Source organism: Canis lupus, chromosome 10 (genome assembly GCF_011100685.1).
Source record: "Canis lupus familiaris isolate Mischka breed German Shepherd chromosome 10, alternate assembly UU_Cfam_GSD_1.0, whole genome shotgun sequence".
Classification (NCBI taxonomy): domain Eukaryota; kingdom Metazoa; phylum Chordata; class Mammalia; order Carnivora; family Canidae; genus Canis; species Canis lupus.
In genome coordinates this window covers 56,092,026-56,116,267 of record NC_049231.1, presented here as the reverse complement: position 1 = coordinate 56,116,267, position 24,242 = coordinate 56,092,026, and the positions used below count along the sequence as shown (strand labels likewise).

The 24,242-nt window shown below is 37.4% G+C and overlaps 1 protein-coding gene and 1 long non-coding RNA gene across 3 annotated transcripts in view; both read right to left on the bottom strand.

The window, feature by feature from the left end:
• Window positions 1–1,736: 1,736 nt before the first annotated feature.
• Window positions 1,737–3,023, bottom strand: LOC119873778. Its single transcript, XR_005365232.1, has 2 exons — window positions 2,847–3,023; window positions 1,737–2,168 (listed from the first exon to the last, which is right to left on the bottom strand). It is a non-coding gene; the product is annotated as an uncharacterized LOC119873778 (long non-coding RNA).
• A 2,457-nt stretch (window positions 3,024–5,480) lies between these two features.
• The window catches only part of ERLEC1 (endoplasmic reticulum lectin 1), a 30,192-nt gene continuing 11,430 nt past the window's right edge, over window positions 5,481–24,242 (bottom strand). Inside the window, exons 7-14 of one of the 2 annotated variants that reach the window (XM_038551254.1) lie at window positions 23,086–23,309; window positions 22,868–22,997; window positions 15,463–15,624; window positions 14,625–14,684; window positions 11,207–11,331; window positions 9,344–9,421; window positions 7,701–7,776; window positions 5,481–6,396 (exon numbers count right to left, since the gene is read on the bottom strand). In XM_038551254.1, the coding sequence (XP_038407182.1) occupies window positions 6,325–6,396; window positions 7,701–7,776; window positions 9,344–9,421; window positions 11,207–11,331; window positions 14,625–14,684; window positions 15,463–15,624; window positions 22,868–22,997; window positions 23,086–23,309 (927 nt within the window). In that variant the 3' untranslated portion in view covers window positions 5,481–6,324. The remainder of the gene's footprint in view (window positions 6,397–7,700; window positions 7,777–9,343; window positions 9,422–11,206; window positions 11,332–14,624; window positions 14,685–15,462; window positions 15,625–22,867; window positions 22,998–23,085; window positions 23,310–24,242) is intronic. The other variant, XM_038551255.1, reaches the window with a different exon arrangement.

Sequence of the window (24,242 nt, the reverse complement as noted above, 5' to 3'; positions counted from 1 at the left end):
ATTTCTGTCACTGTGGCTTAAGAACACTAAAACCTATAGGTATGGAAAACTAATCCAGGGGTGGGGTGCATGGGTGGCTCAGTCAGTTGAGCAACTGACTCTTGGTTTCAACTCAGGACTCTTGGATGGTGAGATTGAGCTCCCCATTGGGCTCCATGCTCAGCACAGAGTCTGCTTGAAATTCTGTTTACTTCTGCCCACCTCCTACTCACACTCTCTCTCTAAAATAAGTAAGCAAATAAAATCTTAAAAAATTTTTCAAGAATTTATTTATTCATGAGACACACACACGCATACACAGAGAGAGAGAGAGAGAGAGAGGCAGAGACATAGGCAGAGGGAGAAGGAGGCTCCCTGCAAGGAAGCCAGATGAGGGACTGGATCCCAGGACCCAGGATCATGACCTGAGCCAAAGGCAGGTATTCAACCACTGAGCCACCCAGGCATCCCTTATAATTTTTTTTTTAATTAAAAAAAAGGGGGTGGATCAGATGGTTAAGCATCTGCCTTCAGCGCCAGTCCTGATCTAAAGATCCTGAAATCAAGCCCCGTGTCAGGCTCCTGGCTCAGTCAGAGCCTGCCTCTCCCCCTGCTCATGCTCTCTCTGTCTCAAATGAATAAGTAAAAAATCTTAAAAAAAAAAAAAAAAAAAAAAGGGCATCCCAGGTGGCTCAGCAGCTTAGCGCTGCCTTCAGCCCAGGGCCTGACCCTGGAGACCCAGGATTGAGTCCCACATCGGGCTCCCTGCATGGAGCCTGCTTCTCCCTCTGCCTGTGTCTCTGCCTCTCTCTGTGTGTCTCTCATGAATAAATAAAGAAAATATTTTTTAAAAATTAAAAACTAATCTGGGGGAAGATGACTCCTGGTTTCTTTGACCAACTATTAACATTTCAAATCTATGGGTTATATTTAGAACTCTGATAGAATTATTAAATGAGTAAATTATGGGGCACCTGGGTGGCTTGGTTGGTTCAGTGTCTCTTAGTTTTGGCTTGGGTGCCCTAATCTCAGGCTTGTGGGATCAAGCCTTGCATTGGGGCTCTGTGCTCAGTGGGGTGGTGCTTGAGGTTCTCTCTCTCCCTCTCCCTCTGCCCCTCCCCCACTCATGCTCACTTGCTCTCTCTCTAAAATAAATCTTTAAAGAAAAAAAAGAATTCTTAAATAAGTAAATCAGGTTTTACTGCTATTAAGGACTACTGGTGACTAGTAAGCTCGTGTTTTAATTGAGGACAGGGAAGCTATTCTAATCTAACAAAGTTTGCTATTTTTGGCTATTTTTTTGGGGGGGGCTATATTTTGAGTGAATTTAGGGAATAGAGTAGATTTGACTAATTGGGTTTTCAACTCTCAGTTGCTGGACTCTCAAGGAAGTTTGAAAAAATATATTATTTTTGGTGGTAGAGCACTTTTGTTTTTTAATTGAAATATACCTGACACACAATGTGGCATTGATTTCAGGTGTGCAGCATAATGATCTGGCAACTGTATGCATTTTGTTACGCCCACCACAAGCATGGCTTCACCAGTCACCATACGATGCTATTACGCCATTGACCATATTTCCCTTTTATCCCTGTGACTTATTCTATAGCTGGAAGCCTATACCTCCCAATCCCGTTAGTTTGACCTTTAATATTATATATTTAGAAAATCAAAATTATATATTTAGAAAATTAAAATGTTTGTGCCATACAAGGAACTATTTTTTCTTAAATTCAAGGCAAAGTACAATTGTAGTCTATTGAAAAGTACCGGAAAGCAATTTAATAGACTTGAAATACGTAGTGTTGTACAGGATTAGACGAGATGTTTAGTATTATTTTATAGTCTCATCAATGTCTCCCATAGTTGAGACAGTTACCATTTCCTTTTTGTTTTCTTTTCGGTTACCATTTCCATAAGTAGTTCTGCTAGATTTACTTGCTTTTGGTGAACACTCTTTGTTTCAAATGTAAAGAAGACTAAAATGCTTAAAAATTTACAAATAAGTATGGACACAGAACACTGTACGCCCTATATTTCATTTGTTAGTAATTTTGCATTTCTTCTTTTGAGTTTTGAGGGGTAGGGGCTTTATTTTCTTTGTTAAAGAATGGAATTCCAGTAGTCTTCACACTGGAGTTTCTTCTAACTGCTGGCGAGGAAAGCATGCTCATTCTTCGTGGCCACTGCAAAAAAAAAAACATTAAAAAAAACCCTGTTATTTCTTCTGGAGAAGCCTTGCGAGCTACTCAGAGCACAGTGATTGAAGCCATGGAAGGTGAGAGTAATCTGTTAACCTCTCACCTTAATTCTGGTTGGTTATATACCTAATAATATGTGGTCTTTTTTTCTTTAAAATTTTTACTTATTTGACAGAGAGAGAGAGAGAGAGAGCACGAGAGAGCACAAGCAGGGGGAGCAGCAGAGGGAGAGGGAGAAGCAGGCTCCCCGTTGAGCAGGGAGCCCGAGCTCGATCCTAGGACCCTGGGATCATGACCTGAAGCCAAGGCAGGTGCTTAACTGACTGAGCCCCCCAGGTGCCCCTGATGTTTGGTCTTGATGCTAGTATTTAAAGTGACAATTCCATTTTCTGAAAAGTGGTGGGGACATTAATTTAATCTACAGTGCTGCATATGGTGGAGGTAAATAATGACGGTATCTCCATCACTTCCTCTACACACATGCCTACCCTTCCTTGAGTTGTTGGCGATTTTTACACATAACCTGATTTATGAATGACTCTCTACTAGTATTGGTCCACCCACGAAATATTAAATAAAAATAAAAGCTTAATTCCTTGTTCACAGATGAAATTTTATACAATCTCTAGTACTTTTTCCCTATAATGCATTGGATCATCTTACCTGCTTGTACAATCTACTTTAAGACTATTGGCATATGAAACAAAGTGTGTCCTTGGTTATGTGGTTGACCGTGTTTCTCTACTACCCCTGCCAAACAACTGAAAAAAAAGAAATGGAGAAATGGATTTTCTCTTAGGCCATGTGACCATGGCAACATATTTTGAAAAGTTTTACTTCAACAACTTACAGTAGGAAGGGAATTTATTTATTTAAATATTTTTACTTATTTATCTATGACAGACACACACACACAGAGGCAGAGACACAGGCAGAGGGAGAAGCAGGTTCCATGCAGGGAGCCCAATGTGGGACTCGATCCCGGATCTCCAGAATCAGGCCCTGGGCTGAAGGCGGCACTAAGCCGCTGAGCCACCCAGGCTGCCCTGCCCTAGGAATTAATTAATTAGTTAATTAATTAATTTCTAAGAATACACAGGAGAGAGAGAAGCAGAGACACAGGCAGAGGGAGAAGCAGGCGCCATGCAAGGAGCCTGACCTGGGACTCAATCCCAGGACTCCAGGATCAGGCCCTGGGCCAAAGGCGGCGCTAAACGGCTGAGCCACCCGGGCTGCCCAGGAAGGGAATTTAAATCAGATCCTAGGATAGCTGATATTTTCATTTGAAACTGTGATTGCATATCACAGTTTATTAAAAATTTATTAAAAATTTAAGTCTTGATTTTCATTTTCCTGTTTAGCTTAAGCCCTTTTAATGTTAGATATTTGGTGCTAGTAGGTCAACAATTTGGCCTGATTATAGACTAGGAAATTTAAGAATGGTCAGAAATCAGGTCAGGCTTTTATCGGACTGAGAAGTGTTGTTCACCAGGGGACTGTACACAAAGCTTACTATTCAGGTAACAGATAATTTGTTGCCCTTTTTTGCCAACGTTCCTATTATCGGGGACCAAGGGTATAAACTAGAGCTGGGCATAGGCCCCATCTAGTGGTGACTCAAAGAAAAGCAGATAGAGACAAAAAGAAAAGTCTTGTCTCAATCTTCCTGTAAAGAGGAGCTACTAGTTATTCCCCTGAAACACAAATCAGGAGAGTTAGAATGTGTGAAATTTTTAAAAGCAAAGTTCCTAAGTCAGTGATTCTCATTGGAGAATATATTTAAAATAAAGAGGATCACTCGGGAAGCACATTTAAAGTGCAGATTATACTCTGCCCTAAAGGATCTGATTAAGTAGGTCTGGGATAGCACCCACCTGAACAGACTTCTCTAAGTGCATGAGGCATATTACAGCTGAGCCCTTTCCCCTCCCTCTTAGGACCTCAGCTACTTCTACAGAAGAGTGGCAGTGCAGAGAGTCGGCCACACACAATACAGAGAGCACATGAGATTTCCTAGACCACTGATAAGGGAACCAAGATTTAGAAGGAACATGGGAGATAGCTGGCCTACCCCTTACTTCAAAGAAGTTGAAGCTGTTAGCCCAATAGAAAGCAGACTTTTTAAAAACTTTTTATTTTGAAATAATTACCACCTTTTTTTTTTTCTTTTAAAGATTTTATTTACTCATTCATGAGACACACAGAGAGGCAGAGACATAGGCAGAGGAAGAAGCAGGCTCCCTGCAGGGAACCCGATGTGGGACTCGGTCCTGGGACTCCAGGACCATGCCCTGGGCCAGGGGCAGGTGCTCAACCACTGAGCCACCCAGGCATCCCACAACCTCTCTTTTTAAGAATCTTCTGTGGTAAAGTATCCAGTACAGGTTTTTAGATTTCCTCCCTCCCTTTTAAGAGAAAAATTTGACCTAAATATTCTAAAAGTGTCCTCTGGCACTAATCTTTCCCAATTCTCACTCCCTCCCTTCTTATACCTACCTATAATCTAAATGTAATTCTGTTTGTCTTAATTCATTGATATAAGAAGTATGATTTTATAATTTATTAAAGAAATATATATATATATATGTATATATTTAGAGACAACATGCAAGAGGGGGAGAGGGAATTCCTTTTTTAAAGATTTACTAATTTTAGAGAGAAAAAGAGTGTGTGCATGTGTTGGGGGGCAGAGGTAGGGGCTCAATCCCATGACCCTGAGATCAAGATCTGAGCAGAAATTAAGGACTGGATGGATACTCAACTGACTGAGCTATCCAGGTACCTCTAAGGAAATAAATTTTAATGGCTTTGGTCTCTGATCTCATTATATTAATAGGAGATGAGGGCAATAAATTAACTCTTACTGGGAACCTGGTGTCTACTACTGGGCTTCGGCTTTTACTTACAGTGAAGTTAACATACTGCTACGACTACCTTCTGAGGTAAGCAGTCTCTCTACCAAAGAGGACATGAGGCTCAAAGAGGTTAACGGCTCTGTGTAAGATCACACAACTAGGAAGTTAGAGTTTCTGGACTTGGTTTGAACACAAAGTCTGTGCTCTTTCTGTATGTGCTGCTTTGCCCTAAAATTTGTAAACAACTCTCTAATAATCAACTGCATTAACCATTTATCAAACTAAACTATCTTTGGCCAGAACTACTGAAAAGGAGGAAAAGTAAAGGATTTTATAGCTACTTTTCTGTCCTTACCTAGATATATATGTACATCTAAAGTAAAACAGGATAATACAACACCATAATGGAGAAAATAAAGGAGATGAATAATCTGCCATTGACTACATGACAACACTGCTTGTGAACATTTTATTCATTTTAAAATAAATATTGTGCTGCAAAACTGTCCAGAACTAAAATCTGTAGTATACAGTAGGCAAGTACAAAGAATGGCCAGCACAGTGTGTTTTGTTGGAGTAAACCATTCCTAGTCAAAAGAATCTTCTGTCTATACCAGGTACATACCTTGGAGGAAGACACATTCATGTCAAGGAGAAAGAAATAGATAAAAGTTCCAAGAGAGAAACAATCTATTACAAATAAGAGTTTCTTGAGGTTAACAGAAGTGAAGAAAACTTAAATGTTGTGAGGCTCTACTAAGTGCCCAGTTTCTAGCTTAACACCTGGTAGAGAGCAGTTGCTAAATAAAAATTTGTTGAAAGGATTTCAGGCACTAGAATTTACATATTTTACATGGTCTCCCATTTAAACAACCTCCTATCAATTTCCTTCTTCATTATCTTTAGTTCATTAACTAGTTATATATACTATAATTTACATAATAAATCTATTATTTAAAAACTTTCAATAGGTACAATTATGACATTTCATTAGGCTGGACTCTAAACTGCTTGGATGAGATTTATTTTTGGAATCACATTATCCAAGCAAAAAACACAATCAGTTCATAAGACACAACAAAAATGAAAGAAGTGAGACAACTATCTGCCTTAGAAGTTTATCAATAACCTCTTATATACACATATATATTCACAAAGTGGTTGAGAGTCCTTTTATACGATCCTTTAGATGAGGTCCAATGGCTGAGAACTCTACAATGAGACACGTGGTCAGACAGAAATCATGAGTGTCAATGATCTTTTCTTACTCCAAACTTTATTATCCTTTAGTTGGGGAGAGAAAGAAGTCCATTTTCATCTGCTGTATCTAAGATTTTACAGATCACTGGAGATTCAACCTGAAGAACAAAAACAATAAAGCCATTAAGAAATTGCTAAACTGAATACATTCTTTATTCAGTATTCTTCTCTATGAATACATGTGTATACATCTGGTAAATGTATATTCACAAAAATATAAACATTTTCCAAAATTGATGGATAATATCAACCCATAAATGGGTCAGTGGACTGTGACCAGGAAAAATACAGAGAAAAGCACTCTGTTAGGCATTACTTAACCAAAGGCATGACCATAAAGTTTCTGGAAAGAAATATAGGATAATATTTTCATGACTTTGGGATGGCAACATTCTTAGAACAAAATAAAGCATTAGCTATAAAAGGGAAAACCTGATGTAATAAACTTTATCAAATAAACTTTTACTCATCAAAAGACATTAGGCAAATAAATGGGTAAGCCACAGATTGAGGAAAAAAATATGCACTATAAATACAAAGAACTCATATCCAGAAAGTATTTGAACTCTTAGAAATAAGACAAACAACAACAATAAAAATGGTAAAAGACTAATAGATGACAGACAGAGCCTCCGTGACCAAACTGAAGTTTGGCTCCTCAATTCTTCTTTTTGACTAGGCCTCTTTTGTTTGTACTTGTGCCTGTGTCTTGGGCCTGCTGAGCTCAGATGTAGTAGGAATCCTGTTAAGTCATTGTAGAGAGAAGCCCTCACCCTCAACATCTAATCATCCTCCATATCTGATCAAATTCTTTATCTCTCACCTTTGATGGCGATCATTCTGGCCTGCCTTCAGCAATAATCCTGTCAAGTCAGTTAAGTTGATGTCTCCTCTTAGTAATTTTCTATCCATTGAACTACCCCAACCTGCTACCTTCTGCGCATTGGCTGTATATCCCCAGCTGTCTTTTTGGATCTCTCTTCTCTGTTATGAAAGTCGTGATACACTTATTGCCAAATAGTCCTGAATAAAGACTGTTTTAATAAGTGTCAGAATAATTTTTCTTTAAAATAACTTGGCTATCTCTCTCTCTGTGTCTCTCATGAATAAATAAATAAAATCTTTAAAAAAAATAACTTGGCTAGATACTTCACAAATATCTGTGAGCAAATAATCACAAAGGATAGTTACATAGATGTACAAAATTATCAAAAAGTATCAAACACTTATGATCTCTGCATTTTATTTTCTGTAAATTATATCTAAATAAAAAAGATTCAGCTTTTATACAGTATAGGGGTTATGTTAAATTTTGGAGATTAATGAAGGTCCTTTCTAGCCTTACTGCTAAAAATTGAAGCATGTTCTCAAACTGAATCCTGAGTATTATTTTTTTACTTACCCCAAGGATATACTGGCAGGAGTGAGGCTCTAGCATATATACAGTAACAGCATGAGGAGAATCTGATTCTTTACACCTAAAACAGAGATTACTTTAAATTACTACCTAAAGAATATATAATTTATTTTTTAAAATGATTAATTTAGAAAGAGAGTGAATGAGAGAGACAGAGTGCACACACGGGCAAGTAGTGGGGAAGGGAAGAGGGAGAGTGAATCCCAAGCTGACTCTGTGCTGAGCCCAGAGCTGATATGAGGCTGGATCTCACAACCCTGGGATCAGGGCCTGAGCTGAAATCAAGAGCTAGATGCTTAATCAACTGAGCTGCCCAGGTGCCTTGTACAAAAGTATTTTTACTTGTTTTCCTCTTAAGCTATACAAATCTCATATAAGTGGCCCTGTATAATTTAATACAACAAATAGCTACAATTAAACAATTTAAAAGTCATTATAACTTACAAATAAATAACATAATTATATTGAAATAATTTTAATATTTTACTGATTTTTAAAGATTTTAATTTATTTATATTAGAATGGAAGAAAGGGAGCAAATGAGGTAGTGGGAGAGAATCTCAAGCAGACTTTGCGAGGGCAGAGTCAGATGTGGGGCTCAATCTCATGACCCTGAGATCATGTGACCTAAGCTGAAATCAAGAGCTGGATGCTTGGGCAGCCTGGGTGGCTCAGCGGTTTAGTGCCACCTTCAGCCCAGGGCCTGATCCTGGAGGCCCAGGATCGAGTCCCACATCAGGCTCCCTGCATGGAGCCTGCTTCTCCCTCTGCCTGTGTCTCTGCGCCACCCCCCCACCCCCGCCCCTCTCTGTGTCTCTCATAAATGAATAAAATCTTTTTTTTTTTTTTTAAATTTTTATTTATGATAGTCACACAGAGAGAGAGAGAGAGAGGGGCAGAGACACAGGCAGAGGGAGAAGCAGGCTCCACGCACTGGGAGCCCGACGTGGGATTCGATCCCGGGTCTCCAGGATCGCGCCCCGGGCCAAAGGCAGGCCCCAAACCGCTGCGCCACCCAGGGATCCCAAATGAATAAAATCTTAAAAAAAAAAAAAAAAAGCTGGACGCTTAACCAACTGAACAACCCAGGCATTCCAATATTTTATTTATTTTTAAAAACTCTTTTCTTTCTATATTTTTTAACATTTCTTTCTTTCTCTTTTTCTTTAAGTAATCTTTACAACCAACGTGGGGCTTGAACTCACAACTGTGAGATCAAGAGTTGCATGCTCCGGATCCCTGAGTGGCTCAGTGGTTTAGTGCCTGCCTTTGGCCCAGGTGTGGTCCTGGAGTCCCAGGACTGAGTCCCACATTGGGCTCCCTGAATGGAGCCTGCCTCTCCCTCTGCCTGTGTCTCTGCCTCTCTCTCTTTCTCTGTGTGTTTCATGAATAAATAAATAAAATCTTAAAAAAACAAAAACAAAAGAATCGCATGCTCCACTGACTGAGCCAGCTAGTTGCCCCAATTTTAATATTTTAGAAGAAATGATTTTATATTAAATTAATCCATATATTATTATGCATAAATGTAATTATTCACAATTATATTTTATATTTATATAAACTTCTGCCCATTGGAAGCAGATTAAAGAAAAAAGCATATAGCATCTGTCGCCAGTCCAACTTACTTTAGTTTTACAGTGACCTGTCTTGGTTTGTCAGTTATATCACAAATATCTCCATTCCCATAAAAATGTGACACCATCCTAAATCAGAGAAACACACAAGTTTTATTATCTAAACTTCATTAATTCAGAATAACTGTAATGGAGAGGGTAAGAAGATGGTTAGATGGATCCAGTTTTGTGCTAGTTATAAAAATATTTTTAGGGTCATGTAACAGAAAATCTTTCAGATTCTGTAAGAAGAATATAAAATTGAGATACTTCAGAATGATTTAATTAATAAAAATAATCTTCAATCTGCATATTATTTATTTGTATACAAATAGGTAAGGTTAAAGTGCTTTTGCTAAAGTCCTTTTGAAGTTAATCATTTCCCCAGCCCTATATATTGTTCACTTTGTGGAACAGTTTTCCCTCCTTGCCATCCTCTAGACAGTTCCACTCATTAAAATACTGTAATGCAGGTATATAAAAGTAGAGCTTAGGTTAAGTTACAAATTCCAAAAGAGGGACCTAAAAAAAAGTTTTCTGCTCCTGTGCTTCAATATTTGTTGCTCATGATACTGTGAACCACTTTCACACGAAATATACATGAACAAAAAGAAAAGTCCATCTGTTTAATACATTCTAATACTTCAATGTCCATCTCTTAATCTAGCTAACTTTGATTTTGGTCAGCCCAAGAAGTCAACACATTGTTTTTTTTTTTTTTTTTTAAGATTTTATTTTTAATCCAACATGGGGCTCAAACTCACAATCCTGAGATCAAGAGTCCCATCCTCTATAGACAGAGCCAGGCAGGTGCCCTGAAGTTAGCACATTCTAAAAACAGAGTCTCTCAATATGCCATCTGTACTAGGAACGACAAAGTTAATACCCAAGAAAGAGAAAGAATGAGTAACTTAAAATTCGCCAGGTAAGAGGACTACAAGAAAAACTAAAACCGAGTTATTCTTGGAAAAAAGGAGATTAATTTATTTCTGTTGTAACAAGATATACCTATATGACTCAAAGAAGACATGAGGTGGTTTTTCAAAAAGCCATTGTTTATTTTCAATAATAACCTCACAGAAGTCAAGTAACAAAAGGAAATGTTACAGTATATTTAAATAGAATTAACTATGTTGAAAAGGTGAAGGTGACACATGAAAGAGGCAATGTTTTATAACAGCCTCAGACCTAATACCTGGAATTGAAGGCCGACACCACCACGCTCATTACCACACCACCACCATTAAAGGCTGCAAGCCAGGATTTATTGCATGCTGTTGCCAGGTACTATGTGTTACATAAATGATTGTTTAAATGTCATAACAATCCTAGGAGGCAAATACTAGTAGACAAGAAAAGTGAGATTTAAGATTATGTAATTTGCCCAAGGTAGTAAGTGAAGAGTCGGCATTTGAATCCTGGGCCTCCCCCATGTGAGAAACTTCGTAACTAATACCTTAGGAAAAGAAAACCAATGTAAAAGATGCCCCTGGGGATCCCTGGGTGGCGCAGCAGTTTGGCGCCTGCCTTTGGCCCAGGGCGCGATCCTGGAGACCTGAGATCGAATCCCACGTCAGGCTCCCGGTGCATGGAGCCTGCTTCTCCCTCTGCCTCTCTCTCTCTCTGTATGACTATCATAAATAAATAATAAAAAAAAAAAAATTAAAAAAAAAATTAAAAAAAAAAAAAAAAGATGCCCCTGAAAAAGACTGACCAGAGATTTTACCTGAGTGTGGAAATTTTATGCTTTTCAGTATTCTGAGGTTTTTTTTTTTTTTTTTTTAAATGACCATCAAACCATCCAGGTGCCCCTGAATATTCTGAGTTTTAAATATTCTACTAATCAGATCCATAGGCAAATATGTTAATCTTTACCTGACTGTCTGGGTGCCATCATCTTGAAGGTGATAGGCTCTAGCTGGATTCTTCTTAGCCCATGCAATATGCTCTTCTTGGTTCCATGTCCCCACAACCACAGAGGTCTTCCCACTATCCTTGTCCTAATATATGAAAACATATTTTTGATGAATAGTTGGTATCATTAAGTAGACATTTATGCTGATGGCCTATAAATTATAGTCCTTATCTTTACTGGCACACTGGAGATGTTTAGATGTTAGTCAAACAATATTAGTTAAACCCGATAAGGAGATATTTGAACTCAGTGTCTTCTTTGTTCCTTGTTTCTCTGAATAATGTCACTACTTTCTGGTCAGACTAGCTCCACATGCAGTTATTTTTGACTCTTCTACTTCCTTCCCCTCCTATATCTACTGGTTCTGTTCATTGTTCTCCTGGAGATATCCTTGGCTTCAGACTCTTCCTCTAGATTTCCAATGCCAACATCTCATGTCCTCAACTAGGAGTTTAATTTCTCATACCTAAATGATGTAACTGTACACTATGATTTTTCTCTTTTTTTTAAAGTAGGCTCCACATCCAGCATGGAGCCCAATGTGGGGCTTGAATTCACAACCCTGAGATCAAGACCTGAGCAGAGATCAAGAAACACTTAACTGACTGAGCTACCCAAATGCCCCACTACTGTGATTCTTAATTAAATCTCTGTCCTAGGGACACCTGGGTGGCTTAGTGGTTGAGCCTCTGCCTTTGGCTCGGGGTATGATCCCGGCTCTAGGGATTGAATCCCACACTGGTTTCTCTGTGAGAAGCCTGCTTCTCCCTTTGCCTATGTCTTTGCCTCTCTTTGTGTGTCTCTCATGAATAAATAAAATCTTCAAAAAAAGATGTATCTCTTACCCTGCAAACCACTGAGCCTATCTTCATCCTACTTCTACTCTTTCAAATGCCAGTCTGCAAATTGAGTATTCACACTACTCATTTGACACCATGGTTATTTCTGTATCAAGACCGTCTGTTCAGAAACCCCTTCCTCATTCTGCTTTTATTTTATTTTTTTTAATACTAACTATACTATCTTATAAGTGGACTTCCTTCTCTCTCCTTTCTTTTCTTTCCTCTCCACTCCCTCCCTTCCTTCCTATCTTCCTTTCCTTCTTTATATTTTATGTCAGGCACTATGCTGAGCACTAGCAAACATCTAATTAGTAGAATTAAAAACCTGTAGTAGATGAAACAGGCATTGCCGCTGCTACTAGCAGAGCTTATTGCCTAGTGGAAGAGACAACAATTTAACATTCGAGCAGCAACTAGATTGTAAGTTACTAGACAGATAATGATTGGAGCTGCATAGTCAAGTGTTTAGCTGGATATGGAGCAAGACAGCCTGGATTAGAATTCTGGTGTCATCATTTACTACCTACGTGGTTTTAGACAAGTTACTAAATCATTGCTTCTGTTTCCTCACCTTGGAAGAACAACAGTCACCTCTTAGGGCTGTTATGAGGATCAAGTTAATATGCATTCTTAGAACAGTGCCTGGTATACAAGGAGTGTTATATTTGTTAGCTATAATTATTTTTTATCTCCCAAGGCTCCTAGTAGAGTCCCTCAGGAAGTTCTAGGTCATATGACCTTGAGCAAAATAAACTTGATAAAACCCAGTTAGCAAGTGTATGGGAAAAATGTCATTGTGTGTGTGTGTTTTAAAGTCGTCGTTACTGGTAATGCCTTCCTACTTTTTGGAAAGCAATGCTTAGTATGCATGTATTTTGACGTGGCAAGTAGTTGCTAAAAATGTGCCTTATGAGTATACTTGCAAAGGTTTACCAAAAAAAAACCAAAAAAAACAAAACAAAAACAAACTATAAATGCTAAGATGCTATCACAGCAAAAACTGGAAACAATTCAAAGGTCTGTCAGAAGAGATCTGGATAAATACATTGTGGGTATAAACATAATCATCTGTACCTGCTGAACAGAATGAGATCAGCTGTTCCTCACATGGAAAGATCTCTAAGACAAGAACTGAACAAGTACAGAGCAGTGCATATAGTAGATTCCTTTGTCTAAATAAAAAGTTATTCCAACAGTTATGTATATGCATTTTTTTTCTTGTAGACGATGAACTAAGAAAATGTTAACAGCAATTATTTATAGAAATGGGACAATGGTGGTGGAGAATTTTACCATTCATTCTAAATTTCTGGCATATATTCTTTTATTTTTTTTCCATATATTCCTTTAATTAAAAAAAAAGCCATGGTATTATCTGGGCTGTAGTTAAATAATATTTTTTTCTATTAAAAATTTTATTAAAAATACATGAAGCATCTACAAAGTAGCAAGCATAAGTGGGTAAAAGAGTGAAAAGGCACTTCTCAGGTAGAGAGAAAAAATGTCCTAGTTTACAGATGGTTCATAAATTTGGAATGATTTAAATGTGGAAGGTGAGCTGATGACTTTTCCTGGTATGATCTGTCTTGGAATTTAAGACTGGTTTCTCAAAACATATCAGAGGGTAAATATAGTATTCTCTAATAACAAGTTATTATTTCTTTGGGGAAATAAAAAGCCATTTAAAACCGCCAGGTGAATATTTACTAATTAATGTTCGTTTTCAATGTCTGTTTACCCCACCAAACAAAGTACAACTATGACAAATAAATTTATTGAAGCCTGAAGTTCAGAATTTAAGCAGCTTGATCCAAGTATAGAATAAAATCCTATTTCATTTATGAAATTAGAAATAAAAGGGAGAATGAAAAGCCAATGTGTATAATCTTAAAACTTACTTGATTTGAAACTTAGATGATCTGATATGTTCTTTTAGCTGAGAAACTTGCTGTATTTACCCTATTATCCTAACTTGAGCCATAATGTACTATCTTAATTATTCACTTTAACTTAAAGAAGAATTTTAATTACTAATTTCTCAGTCAAAGCTAAAGAGGTTAGTTACAATAGCCTATGATTCCTCCAGAGTTACAGTAATACAAGAATCTGTGGAGATGGGCAGCCCGGGTGGCTCAGCAGTTTAGCGTTGCCTTCAGCCCAGGGTGTGATCCTGGAGACCCGGGATAGAGTCCCATGTCAGGTTCCCTGCATGGAGCCTGCTTCTCCCTCTGCCTGTGTCTCTGCCTCTCTCTCTCTCTCTCTCTCTCTCTCTTTCTCTCTCTCTCTCGGTCTCTCTCATGAATAAATAAATAAAATCCTTAAAAAAAAAAAAAGAATCTGTGGAGTTAATACATGCTACCTTAAGATGACTGACTTAGTTAATATCAAGTTTTCCATTTTCAACAACTTAGAGATACTTTGAGTATTTTCACATTGAAGTCATTTCACAATTAAAACACCATTCCCTCCTTTCTTTTCCGCAAAAGAGTTTTAAAACTTTATCTAGTGGTGGAATGATACAAAGGTTATTCTATACCTCATGATATTGATGTACGTGTTTGCCATAGCAGAATTCATATTTCCACCAACCAACACCCTATAGGAAAGAAAAAAGATCGAGTTACATATAAAAAATGGGAGTCTGTCTCAATATTGCCACTTGACAGTAATAGAAATATATACAATTAGAAAAACTGTAATAGCAATAATATGGTTGAAAATTAAAATATAAAAGTTACTGAGAAATACTATTATATGGTGAAAGATAACTATACTTATTGTGATGCACACTGAGTTGCCAAATCACTGTCATACACCTGAAACTAATGTAACATTGTATGTCAACTATAGTTCAATAATAAAAACAAAAAGGAAATTACTGAGAAATAATAATTAAAAAGACAAATACAGAGAATAACTGCTGTATTGTCTTGGTAAAATAAAATAAAACAAAAATTTCATTTAGTTTCTCTCACACTGGAACTATTAGTGTATTAGGAGCAAAATTTAACCTTTGTAAATGTTAACTCAAGTTTTAAATGTGATTGCTACATAACTAAAATATAGGTTGTGCAACCTTTGTTTTTTTAGGCTATATAATCCTTGATGCTTATTCCAGCAATCAATCAGAATCACACATGACTTAGTTATATGTACTTTCTGTCAGGTAAAGGTCAAGTTTTAGCTTGTGAATAGAGAGAACATTATGGTTACGAATTAGATTATGGTAAGGCACAGACAGAAAATGTCCATTAGGAGGCTTCCAGAATCTTGCCATTTCTCTATAGACAAAAACCTTCTTCAGGGTTGCTGAGGCCCCCTGACTAAATTGAAGGCTGTTAGGTAAATATTGAAACCGAAGGTTCACTTCTCACCCCATGAAAACAGTAAGAACCACTAAGGAACTCTTTTATGAGTTGGTCATCTGTCAATTTGGATATGTGTGTTGTTCCAACAGTGAGCATAGGCTGAGAACCAACAGCAATGGGTTTGTGGATTGCCGGAAATCTCTCTTCTTTAGTTGACTGCAATTCTTCCTAAAATTAAACACATATGTTTAAGGGCTTCTATACCATACTTGTTTTTTTCCAGTTATGATTTAAATTACTATTTTTAAACTAAAGGAAATTTGGAAAATAGAAGTCCACTCATTTTTAACGTGTTTTAGGAAAATAAGTTTTGCAACACTTAATACAATAGAGAAAGCTCTAGACAAATGTTAGTTCCATCTACCAGTTAGGGGTATGATGGCCATTCTTAACATACAGGGATAATTACCATTTCATATATTTTTGTCTCATTTTTCTTGTTCTTCATTTCTTTTCTTTTTTTTGATTGTAGCAGCTAAGTAGTATTCCAACTTACTAGAAAACACACACACAGAGCACCTGGGTGGCTCAGTCGGTTAAGCGTCCCTTTTCGTCTCACGTCATGATCCCAGGGATTCTGCTTCTCCCTCTCCCTCTGCCCTTCCCCTCCGCTCATGCTCTCTCTCTCTCATTCACTCTCTATACCAAGAAATATACACAATACACAAATGCACATTAGACTTTTTTTTTAATATTGCTAACAAGACTGTAAAATCCCACAATTCTTCTCAAGTATAATTTGATAGTATATATCAAAACCCTTTGTTTTGTCCTTAACTTTGACCTATCCCTAGAAATTTATCCTGAGTAAACAATCACCACTGATGGGTGTAGATTTAACAAAAATGACATTCAGTGCGGCATTCTTCATGTTAGCAAAAAATTGTGGACAACAAAAATATCCATACCAGAAAATGATTTAAAAAAATTTTGCTACTTTAAACAATGGAATATTTGAGATTATGAAAATAATATTATGAAAGATGACTTTATGACATAGGAATGTAAAAATGATACACTGTTAAGTGAAAACAAGTGAAAATACTTTATATATTTATACACATACAGTTTGGCCCCAACTATTTTTTTTAATGTGTATCTCAGTGTGTGTATGTATCAAAAAAAAATCCCCCAAAAGACTGAAAGGAAATATACTAAATATTATTTCACTACTTTTTTTTTTTTTTAAGATTTTATTTATTCATGAGAGACAGAGGCAGAGACACAGGCAGAGGGAGAAGTAGGCTCCATGCAGGAAGCCTGATGTGGGACTCCATCCCGGGTCTCCAGGATCACACCCTGGGCTGAAGGCAGAACTAAGCTGCTGAGCCACCCAGGTGTCCCTATTATTTCACTACTTGTTAGATTCTGTCTCTACATTTATTTTTGGAAAATGTGGTTACTATGGGTAAATAAAAGATAACAGGGCAGGGTAGAGAGGAGCTGAGTGGGAGTAAATAGGAATATTAATTATAATTATGAAAATACAGCAGGACCTGGTTGTTGTCCTGGAGGACACCACAAGTTAGTAAAGACAGACATCCACTAAAGGCTGCAGAGAAGAGCAGATTCACAGACAGAGTGGTGATTCAAATAGATTTTGATGAAGAATTGAAACATGATGACTTCACAAAGAGAAAACCCTTGATTCTTGAACATGAATGATTTGTGATTTTTTTTTTGATTTGTGATTTATGTGAATGTCTGTAGGTTTTATGTCTGTGTGCACATATGCATGTGAATCTGAGGAAGACAGGAAGAGCAAAGATATGGGGTATGGCATTATATTTAAAACTAAAAAGATAAACAGGTACTTAATGGTAAAAAATTATATAATTCTAAGAAGTTTGGATATCATCTTATAGATCTTAGGCAAAATATGGCATGAACAAATTTTAAGTAATACTATTGCAGTGGCAGGGAAGGAACAGTAAGAACAAATCCCAAGGTGGGGGAGCCATGGTGGGAGTTGAAGTTACCTAAGCCAGAGAGGAAGACTCTCTAAAAGAATGACAGAAGCAGGGTGGAAAGAATAGTTATGAAAGAGGATAATGAGTTAGAATCCAGAAGTAAACTGGGTTTTGACAATGAGGGGAAAGAAAATGAATCTAGATCAGAATTAAAAGAGTATACCAAGGGATCCCTGGGATGCTCAGTGGTTTGGCACCTGCCTTTGGCCCAGGGCATGATCCTGGAGTCCCAGGATCGAGTACCGCATCAGGCTCCCTGCATGGAGCCTGCTTCTCTCTCTGCCTGTGTCTCTGCCTCTCTGTGTGTCTCTCATGAATAAATAAATAAAATCTTAAAAAAAAAAGGGTATACCAATTAAAACTAAATAGCATAATTAAAAAATTAAATAGTAAAAGGTTTCCTAGTAAATGTATAATGGACATGATGCCTCCTTTCACCTGCTGTAGTTGCCATTGATCAACTATGGGTTTCTTCTTCTTCTTTGACAGGTGGGAGTCATTGGAAGGTTATTCTAGAAACCAATGACCTTATCCTTCCTCTCTCCCAATTCCTCTAATATTTTAGAAGAACAAAGAATGCCAAATGACATCTTATTTTTTGAAAGGACCTTGGATTTTATGTATACTCTTTCTACATTCAGAGCATACTATGCTCTTGGTACTGGTTTTAAGTGCTGAATATTAAAAATGAAGACGACATAGTCACTACTCCTAAGGAGCTAAGGTCTAACAGACTAAACTAGGTTAGTGAGGAAAAACATTAATAATGCATAGTGAAACCTCTAGCTCAGGTAGAGGAAGAGGTAGGAAGAATAGAAGTATGACTATTTATTATTGCTTCTTGTGGATAGTACAACTAACTTGCATTCAAAAAAAATTCCAATAAAAGCAAGATGATTGTTTCTGTAGTAGGGTTTGGAAATTCATAAAATGGATTCCTAATGGTCTAGTAATCTCCAAATTAATATAATAATAGCACAGCCAGCACCATAACAGCCCTGCAAATGTACTCACTTAAAGGCATGATGGACCCATGGTATCTTTCATTGGTATGACCAGTTAGCAATATTTGTACCATCTTTAGGTACAGAAGATATGATATGGCACATACACACATTAATTAAATATACCCAGAGGATCCTCAATAATAGTTACCATAGCCTGACAATCATGAACACAGAGATGACACTGATGTGAAAGGCTATCTTACAAAATAGAATGGCCTGGGATGTACTCAGGGGTACTTGTGCTATCATTTAAACCAAATGATGCCTGATAATTCAGGCAGTATCACTTTTGCATCAAAGCACATGAATAAAGAGATACAAGCAGTAGATGGTCCTGCGTCCACTTTAACCCAGTAGTTATCAAACTGGTTTAGAGTCTGGAGGACATGGTAGCAAAATTATTACTCATTCTTAGTTGTGTCAACACAGGTCTCTTTTCTTGCTCTCTGTACTGCTGCTGTGGTTTATGCATGAACTTGGACACTGTCTGGCCAAAGAGCCCCTATTGCAAAGAGCCCTTCTCTCTCTCTCTCTCTCTTTAAATATTTTATTTATTTATTTATTTATTTATTCATTCATTCATTCATTCATTCATTCATAAGAGACAAAGAGAGAGAGGCAGAGACACAGGCAGAGGGAGAAGCAGACAGGGAGCTGGATGCAGGACTTGATCTTGAGACCCCGGGATCATGACCTGAGCCAAAGGTAGATGCTCAACCACTGAGCCACCCACAGTTGCCCCAAAGAACCCTTCTCTAATGCTTCAGGGAATATCATGGAAGAGGTGGACATATGAGACTGTAAGGACTGGATTTGAGGGGTAGAGTGTGACAGTTAGACTAATGTCTTGGACCAATCCGCCTTCTGTTATCTGAAGCCTTCTTGGGTACAGCACCCCCCACTATTCTTTTTTTTTTTTTTTAAATTTTTTTTAATTTTATTTTTTTAAATTTTTTTTATTTATGATAGTCACAGAGAGAGAGAGAGAGAGAGAGAGAGGCAGAGACACAGGCAGAGGGAGAAGCAGGCTCCATGCACCGGGAGCCCGATGTGGGATTTGATCCCGGGTCTCCAGGATCGCGCCCTGGGTCAAAGGCAGGCGCCAAACCGCTGCACCACCCAGAGATCCCACCCCCCACTATTCTGTCCTTTTGTTCAGTCGTGCTTTTAAGTACACCCTCCGGGCACAACATCCCCGATCTGCTCTGGAGATGTGACTATGACTCACATCTATTCTTTTTTTTTTTTTTTTTAAATCTCATTAGGACTTTTTGTAGTGTACTAAAAAATAGTATCTGTACTCACTTCTATCCCTAAACATTCTCCTGGGTGGTTCCTTAGTGTGTACTCCCAGCCTCTAGGGCTGTAAAAGTAGGTCTAACAAAGAGGTGGGGTTCTGGAGATCTATTTGTCATATTGTCTATTTGCCCAAGAGGCTTCAATTCTAAGTCCCCTTAATAAACCATTTCATGTCAAACAAAACAAAAGTAACAGGTATAATATCATACCAAAATTTTGATAACCAGATTTGTATTTTTGTTTAAAACATAAAAATGTTCATAATCTTTATGGTTAAGTTTATTCCACTTTTAAAAGGCAAATCATATGACAAATATGTACTAAACTACATTTATAAAAGAAAGGATATTGAGAAAAAAATCATTTTAAATAAGTATTCACCCTATGGTATTACCTAAGGTTTTCATCTACAATATGTATTCTAAAGATCCTAAGTATAGGGCACCTGGGTGGCTCAGTCAGTGAAGCGTCTGCCCTCAGCTCAGGTCATGATCCCAGCCGGGGTTCTGGGATCCAGCCCTGCACAGAGCCCCTGCTTGGTGGGAGCCTGCTTTTCCCTCTCCCTCTATCTGCTACTCTCCCTACTTGTATTTGCTCTCTCTCTGTCAAATAAATAAATAAAAATCCTTAAAAAAAAAAAGATCCTAAGTATTTTTAAAGTATTATCATCTGTAGCTTCTTAAATATAATTTTTCTCAAATGGCAGATTAAACACATTAATTAAAGAATAGCTGCTATTTTTTCTCTGAAGAAAAATTAAAGTTGGGATTTGGGAAGCATTTTGATTGAGCTCATTTTTCAGTACCTGTCAGTATTTAAATCACTATTAGGGAGAAGACCAGGAGAGAAATCCATGTCCAATCTTTTAATTGACCATTTCAAATCAAATGCAGATTAATGTTAAGATAATTGTTTCTTCTTATTAGAATGTCAGCATTCACAACATTCACAGAGTCTGGCAATACTTTTGCAAGAAGTACTCAAGAGAGAGGTGAAACAAGCTTTGCAGCTAAATGTTAGTTATTAGTTAATTAAAACATTATTAAGTACCTACAGTATTATCAGGTATCATGCAAGGAGCTGGAAACCCCAAAGTAATAAAGCATAGCTTATTCTCCCTTCATTTTAATATAAGTATCATAGGGAAAAAATCAACCAATTTGGCCACATAAGTGCTATAACGGAGGACTGAGTAAAATACAAGACCAAATAAGAGGAAACATCGATCTCTTTGTGGGAGAAGTCCTTGGTCATTAGAAGTCCTCGCTCAGGGATCCCTGGGTGGCGCAGTGGTTTAGCGCCTGCCTTTGGCCCAGGGCGGGATCCTGGAGACCCGGGATCGAATCCCACGTCGGGCTCCCGGTGCATGGAGACTGCTTCTCCCTCTGCCTTGTCTCTGCCTCTCTCTCTCTCTCTCTCTGTGTGTGACTATCATAAATAAATAAAAATTAAAAAAAAAAAAAAAAAGAAGTCCTCCCTCACTTGCAAAGGAAGTAATATTGCTTTAAAAACAATGGGGACGGGGATCCCTGGGTGGCTCAGCAGTTTGGTGCCTGCCTTTGGCCCAGGGCGCAATCCTGGAGTCCCGGGATCGAGTCCCACGTTGGGCTCCCGGCATGGAGCCTGCTTCTCCCTCCTCCTGTGTCTCTGCCTTTCTCTCTCTCTCTCTATCATAAATAAATAAATAAATAAATAATAAATAAATAAATAAATAAATAAATAAATCTTAAAACAAAACAAAACAAAAAAACGAATGGGGACCATCTTTGAGAGACCAGACTTGATCATACCAAAACCATCCTCCCTTGGTCCTTTGCCTTGGACCTGTGACTTTTGGGATTAATTCTGTTTTCATTTGTGGCTGAATGTAACACGTATACAGTAAATCATCTCCTCTGCTGTCTTAGCTGAAGAGAAACAAACAAACAAACAAAAACAATGGGGAAGGGGAGCCTGGCTGGCTCTGTCTGGAACATTCAACTCTTGATTTTGGGGTTGTGAGTTCAAATTCCACACTGGGTGTGGAGACTTAAAAATAAATAAGTAAACAAACAAACAAACAAACAAACAAAAAACCTCAATGGGGCAGATTAGGTAAAGGTCAGTGTGAGAGAGATGAATTTGAGGTTACTGAAAATGTATATGGTTATGTCCAATGAACAGAAGAAAAGGGAAGAGAGCACACTGAAAAGGAGAAGCAGCACAGAGAAGTGGTTAAGAGGACAGGCTCTAAAACCAGACAGTTTTGATTTTCATCTCTAATCCATCACCTGTCACTTCCCTTCTCTGAAACTTAATTTCCTAACCTGTTAAGGAGGATGATAATAGTGTATCTTGTAGGTTGTTATGAGGATTAGCTAACAGCTGCTGTTAAGATTCAATCCATGTTAACTATTGTGACTCTGGTTTGAGTTCAGGGGAAAAGTCAATATTGAAGATGCATATTTGGAACTTATGGGCATATTAATGGAGGTTGACAGAATGGGCCTGGATGAGCTCACTTGAGACTATATAAACTAAGGAGAGAAGGCAACTATGGCTAACTGTGGGGAATGTCAACATTTCAGGTGCAGGAAGTAGACAAAGACTTAATACACAGGAGAGGAGAACAGAGAGAATCAGAGAAAATGACTTCAAGTAAAGACAGAAGAGAAAGTTCAAGCTTCAAATGTTCAGTGTTTTATATGCTAAGATCAAGTTATGCATATGTCCATTGAACTTAGAACCAAGAGATTGCTGCTGACCTGAATAACAAGTTTCAGAAGAATGATGGTTTGACAACACAGAGCAATGGGTTTAAGAATAAAGAAAGTATTAGAAGATAAGTTGTAATCTATTTTTTCAAGGGGCTCAGCTGGGAAGGCCAGTCAACTAGCTAAAAATTTAACTTAACTACAATTCATGGGTTGTCAAACTTTAAAATATGAAATCATGAGAGTAATAAAATGATAAAATAGTATCTGAGAAGTATAAAAATAAGGAAAAGACTTAAAATCAGTTGAAAACTTGGAACTTAAAATTTTGAGTCAGAAAAATAAATTACTATGTAGCTATACGAATGATTAAAATACTGCTATATGCTCTGAAATTTGGAAAAGGAAGCACTGAAAAAACACTATTAGATAATTCTCATACCTCTTTATTTCTCCTGAAAGGCACCCTTAGTATTTCTTCCTGCTGTTCCAACTGCCTCAGGGTGAGGGGTTTAAATGGTGATCCTGGCAGTGACTGGCAAAATATGTCATTCACAGGGGACGCTCTGAATCTAGTAAGGACAAAGCATTAAACCTAAGCATATGACACTTCAAAGCATGTGTGCATTTCATGTTTAAAATATTAAATCCATGTCCTACCTATATTTAGGATGATTGCACAAGAGTGGTGTCAAAATGACAACTTCATATTCACAAGTTGTAACTTCAGCTACTGAAAGAATTTCATGCTTAGATTCAGGATGACATATGTACATCACCGTACTTGATCTGGGCCGGTTCTGTTTCAAACTACAAGGTGTACCATTTCCCATTCCCACAGGATAGTAGGGTGTCATCTGACCTTCAATATTTTTAGTGGGAATCTTAAAAAAGAAGTATAAGACTTTTCATTAGAAATGGAGGTGAGGGTGAGGATGGGAGAAGCACTTATTCTTAAAGGAAGGAAACTACATTTTATTTAAAAACCAACCTTTATAAAGATAACATTTCTGTATTTTCTATGAATTCTTCCTCTAACATTCTTTTGATTCCTAAATTCTTATTTGAGCAAATACTTATTTTCAGAGCTTTTTTAATACAGCAAAGAAGCAAAATTTTTATTTGGTGCTAAAATTAAGATGTTAAGCAAGTGTACACTTATATAAAAGGGTATAATCTCTTGATTAATATGAATTGTTTCCAACAGTTCTAAGAAAAGAGACTAAGATAAAATACAGGAACTTGCTATACTGGACTAGTCAGAATTTTCTATACTAAATCCTTAGTGAATGGCTGTGTTACAGTTTAGATTCTAGAGGTTTATAATCTGATTGTCAAAAAGTAGAGCTAATAGTAAAACACTATCTTCTGAAACAGGAATCTCAATACTGTACTCATTCATCAGTTTGCTTACTCTTTTTCCCTGTCATTAATATGAAGAGCCATGCTTTTCAACATAAACTCCCATATAAATCTATTCAAGGCCAGCAAAGGACAAATGGGGAAATTTTCATGGAATGGTTAAATGAAATAGATCACCTCAGAATATAGGGATTATAGAGGAGCTAGCTCCCATAGCTTATCTACATAAACCAAAGAAAAATCTAATATAAGGGCTCTAAAAAAATACTGTTAATTTGATCTCCAAACAAGCTCTTTGGAGGCAGAGAGCTCATCTTATATCACTTTGGTACCCTGTCAGTGCCATGTCTAAAACAGGCAAAAAACAAATGTTTCCAGGGAAAAGTATTTTGAGGTTTCTTATATGTCATTTTCATGCTAGTACCTAGAATTAGAAAATCCTGGGTTCAAAGCCA